The sequence below is a fragment of the Citrus clementina genome, unplaced genomic scaffold, assembly GCF_000493195.1.
Source record: "Citrus clementina cultivar Clemenules unplaced genomic scaffold, Citrus_clementina_v1.0 scaffold_5, whole genome shotgun sequence".
Lineage (NCBI taxonomy): Eukaryota > Viridiplantae > Streptophyta > Magnoliopsida > Sapindales > Rutaceae > Citrus > Citrus x clementina.
The window spans coordinates 6,074,743-6,079,336 of record NW_006262201.1 but is presented as its reverse complement, the minus strand read 5'-3'; the positions used below and the strand labels follow the sequence as shown (position 1 = coordinate 6,079,336).

The following is a 4,594-nucleotide window of genomic DNA, read 5'->3' as shown; positions in this document are numbered from 1 at the left end:
TAAGGGTGGAATTATTTGAATACACCAAATTTCTCTCTACATCCATTCTAAAAAAGAATTTCATTATTAAAAATTTTAAATTAAATATCTCAAAATTAGCCTTTACTAATCTCTTTCTCTTTCTCTCTCTACCTTACAATTGCATATTCTCTTTATTCTTTCACATTTTATAAACTAAATACTCAATTTCACTCTCTTTTGAATTCATTTTTTCAATCTTTCATAGTAGATCATGATCTCTATTTAATGCTTTCTATATATAAGAATTTTTTTCTTAATATTTATTAACTTTTAATAAAGTTTATTAAAAGTTAATTTCTTGATATTTATTAACTTTCATGGTTCATAAAAATTTGTTGACGTTCAATTTTAAATGTAGGTTTTGTTCCTCTTAATTTGTGATATCAATTATTTGTAACTAAAATAATACATCTAAATGAGATAAAAAAGAGAAGAAAAGGTTAATTAAGTAATTTACTAGAAATTTGAGCAAGTTTAAAGTTTTATACCTCACCTCCAAGAGTTTTTCAGCTTTTAAATTTTACATGCCTTTAAATATACCATGTAGAGCAGGTTACGGAAGTTTAGGTTTTTATCTCACCTAGAGCAAGCTTTGAGACTTTTAAACCTTTAGCGACTAATTTTGTTTCCTCTCCTGACCACACCATGGGCAACCAAATATGGTCAGTCTAAGGTTCTATGCCTTACCTCAAGCAAGATTTCAAGGCTTTTAACCTTTTACCGAATTAAGTAATTTTAAGCAACATTTGGCTAGTTTAAGGTTTTATACTTTACCTGAAGTAGTTTTTAAAGCTTTTAACATTTTACTTACTCTCTTTACTTTTTCTTGTTCCTTATAAAATATTAATAAACTTCACTATAAACTTTGCTTGGCTTCTCAATGCTACCCTAGCTCTAATTTCATAAATACAAGTTTTGAGGGTGGCAGCAACTATTGCCATTGCCAGCGTTAGGGAACAGCCGCACCATCAAGCAAGCCACTACATACCAAGTTAAAGCAATGGCCAAAGTGGCAGCCATGGTCGCGACATCAAGAACAATTTTTTTTTTTAAAGGGAGATGCGAGCGTTTGGCTGTACTGGCCGCGTCAAATTATGAGAAACGACGGCCATGGCTGCCGCATGAGGAAAGAAGGAGTGGCAGCCATGCCTACCACATGATGAAAAAATAAAAAATAAAAAGATAAATTTCATCTTACCCATTTATTAAATTGGTATCAATTTATCTACCAAAAGTATAAAAACTTCAATTTACTCCCCCAAGTACCGTTATTTTAAATAGTTGACCGATATTGACTAAAAAAATATGAGAATGCCTCTAACCCTAACTAAATAATTTTATTACTCTTCAATTTTATTGCTATTAGCGTTAGGGGTATTTTCGTATTTTTAAGTCAACAGGGTAAATTGGAGTTTTTAGACTTTTAGAGGGTAGATCAAAGATTGTCATTCTACCTAGGGGGTACGATGAAATTTACCCAAAAAAGGGTTAAGGTGAGGGTAATTTTTAAAAACCTCCCCTGAGGTTTGGGCTTGTTGCAAGTAGATGACGAGAATTTATTTATTTGTAAAAAACCCCCTACCGTCAGTTAACTTTAACATTGACCGTTAGTTGACTGTGCAAAGATAATATTACCCTTAACAACAATTTGTAGACGGAAATAACTAAAACAAAAATTAAAATTGTTGGCGCGAAAAGCACAAACCCTATTTTTTGACAATTTTATCCTTCTCAATTCCAAAGATTTACAATATCATAGGTAAAGATTATAACTATTTCATTTTCAAGTTTTTAATTTTATCTTTTTTGTAGAAACTTTAAGAAAATATCAATAATTTAAAGAGGATTTTTAAAATTTTTAATTTTATCTTTCTTGTAGGAACTTTAAGAAAATATCAATAATTTAAAGAGGGTAAAATAGCTAACAATTTAAATTTTTTTTTAGTTATTTTCGTTTACAAATTATTGTTAAGGGTAATATTGTCTTTGCACAGTCAACTAACGGTCAATGTTAAAGTTAACTGACGGTAAGGGATTTTTTACAAATAAATAAATTCTCGTCATCTACTTGCAATAAGCCCAAACTACAGGGGAGGTTTTTAAAAATTATCCGTTAAGGTGACGGTTGGTTTAGGATTCGGGTCTGTTTGACCCAAACCAACCAAATGCCATATGGGACAAACAAACCAATTGTCGTTCGATGCAAAAGGAAAACAAAGAAGGTGAAAAATAGAAATGAAGTAACAAACCAACCATATGCCACATGCAAAGCTCCTTTTTTTATTTCCAAACAAACCCATCTCTTCTTTTTAAAATCCTTCTTTTTCGTTCCCAGTTTGAACGGCAAGAGAAGCTTGATTTGATTTCTACCATCCCCCAATTTCATAAATCATAATTATTGAAAGTAAAATAAGATATCTTTTTGTTTTCTTTTAAGTGTCTTTACTCATCGCTTCCTTTAAACATTGACTAAGTTGAAGCAGCACTTAAAACACTTGCCTCTAAAATGCAGTCATGAAACTCTCTCTCCTTTTCACTCTCAAAAGCACTTGTTCTTCACAACTTCTTCTTCTCAGCTTCCACTACAGCACCATTGTATTGTCCTAAGCTCTCTCTAAAATGGTGGGTTTGATTGATCTTAACAAAACAAAAGACGATGAGAATCCGTCGTCAGGGTCTTTAGCTTCTGCTTCTGCTTCTGCATCTGGGGTGTCCTCAGAGCTGTGGCACGCATGTGCGGGGCCACTAATATTTCTGCCCAAGAGAGGGAGTGTGGTCGTTTACTTTCCTCAGGGACATTTGGAGCATGTCTCCGATTTTTCCGCCGCTGCTTCAACTGCCTATGATCTTCCTCCTCATCTGTTTTGTCGTGTTGCTGATGTCAAGCTCCATGTAAGTTTTTAACTTTTTATTATTATACAACTAACTAACGACCCTATTTCTAACATAAACCACTACACGAGTGTTACATATTGTCAATTTTTAAGATGTGTTTCAGGAGGGTGTTTCAGACAGACTAACGAGTGTTGTTTGGTTTTTGTGACTGTTGATGTCAGCTTCAGGGCATTTGAAGTTTGATTTTTTCTTTTCCTTTCAGTGCTTTTCATTATTGTTGGAAAATAAATAAATAAATAAGATTATCTTTTGTTCTCTTCAGGTGTCTTGATTTTGGTCTTGTTTGCTTGGTAAGATAATTGAGGAGAAATTATTTTTTAAGTAATATGTTTCTGTAATCTAATTTATAAATTAGAAGACAGTTCGAGCTAAATCTGCTATGAAAATGTCTAAGCTTTTATGTTCCATTAGTAAGTGATGGCAAGTGCTCGTTAGTTTCAATATTTTCCTCTTTCTTTTCCTTTCCGTAGTTACTCTTGCTCATCTAATGCTTTGTTCTCTTGTTTTTGTTTGCTTTTGTAGGCAGATGCGGCAAGTGATGAGGTTTATGCCCAGGTCTCACTGGTTCATGATGAGGTGAGCTGGATTCCGGTTTTGTATTTTATTTGATTTGCTGACTAAATTAGTTGTTTTTCATTTTTCTTTTTGCCTGAATGTTTGTTCTGTATAGCTAATTGAGCAGAAGGTGCGAAAAGGGAAAATTAAGGAGGATGGTGATGAGGAGAGTGTTGAGGTGGCTGCTAAGTCTTCAACAACCCACATGTTCTGCAAGACCCTCACGGCTTCTGATACTAGCACTTATGGAGGCTTCTCTGTACCTCGTCGAGCTGCAGAAGACTGCTTCCCTCCCCTGGTAACTATTGTGCATTTGCCTCATCAAACATTCTTTACAAGGATTCGAAATGAACCATGTGTAATTAGTGCATTGCTCAAATACTGTAGGACTATATGCAACAGAGGCCTTCACAGCAGCTTGTAGCAAAGGATCTCCATGGTGTGGAATGGAAGTTCAGACACATTTACAGGGGTATGCCAAAAGTAGCAAAGGATCTTCGCGTTTAGATATATGTATGATGACATACTTGTTCCAATGCTAATATTTTGAGTAATATTTTTCTTCTTGGTTTGAGCAGGGCAACCACGGAGGCATTTGCTGACCACTGGATGGAGTGCATTTGTTAATAAGAAGAAGCTTGTTTCTGGAGATGCTGTGCTTTTCCTTAGGTATTAAAGACCTAAGTCTGTTAAGAAAACTAACCTTTTGTCAGTATTCTAATTTGATTAATGTCACAGGGGTGAAGATGGTGAATTGAAAATTGGAATCCGGAGAGCAGCTCAAGTAAAAAATGGTGCTACTTTCCCTTCTTTCTGCAACCAACATTCAAGTACCAGTTCTGTCACAGAAGTGGTTGATGCCATAGCTAGGAAGCGTGCTTTCAGCATTTCCTACAATCCAAGGTGCTTTGCTGCTTCCTGCATTTGGCATTTTCATGAACAGAATAACAGCATTGCTATCTGGATGTTAATATGTGGATCTGCCATATTCTAGAGTATATAGCGTACTTGCATGCAGATGCCTCCCTATCTCCAGTCTATAGTAATTACTTTGATGGCATTGCACTCTTTGATTAAAGCATCTTATGGTGTTCCACTAAAAATATATATTATACAACAAAGA

At 34.6% G+C, this 4,594-nt stretch overlaps 1 protein-coding gene across 3 annotated transcripts in view; it reads left to right on the top strand.

The window, feature by feature from the left end:
* The first annotated feature begins 2,438 nt into the window (after positions 1-2,438).
* LOC18041849 (auxin response factor 3) overlaps positions 2,439-4,594 on the top strand; it is an 11,313-nt gene continuing 9,157 nt past the window's right edge. For all 3 annotated transcript variants that reach the window (XM_024185183.1, XM_024185182.1, XM_006431631.2), the window contains exons 1-6: positions 2,439-2,913; positions 3,439-3,492; positions 3,587-3,769; positions 3,859-3,943; positions 4,050-4,140; positions 4,210-4,374. In XM_024185183.1, the coding sequence (XP_024040951.1) occupies positions 2,641-2,913; positions 3,439-3,492; positions 3,587-3,769; positions 3,859-3,943; positions 4,050-4,140; positions 4,210-4,374 (851 nt within the window). In that variant the 5' untranslated portion in view covers positions 2,439-2,640. The remainder of the gene's footprint in view (positions 2,914-3,438; positions 3,493-3,586; positions 3,770-3,858; positions 3,944-4,049; positions 4,141-4,209; positions 4,375-4,594) is intronic.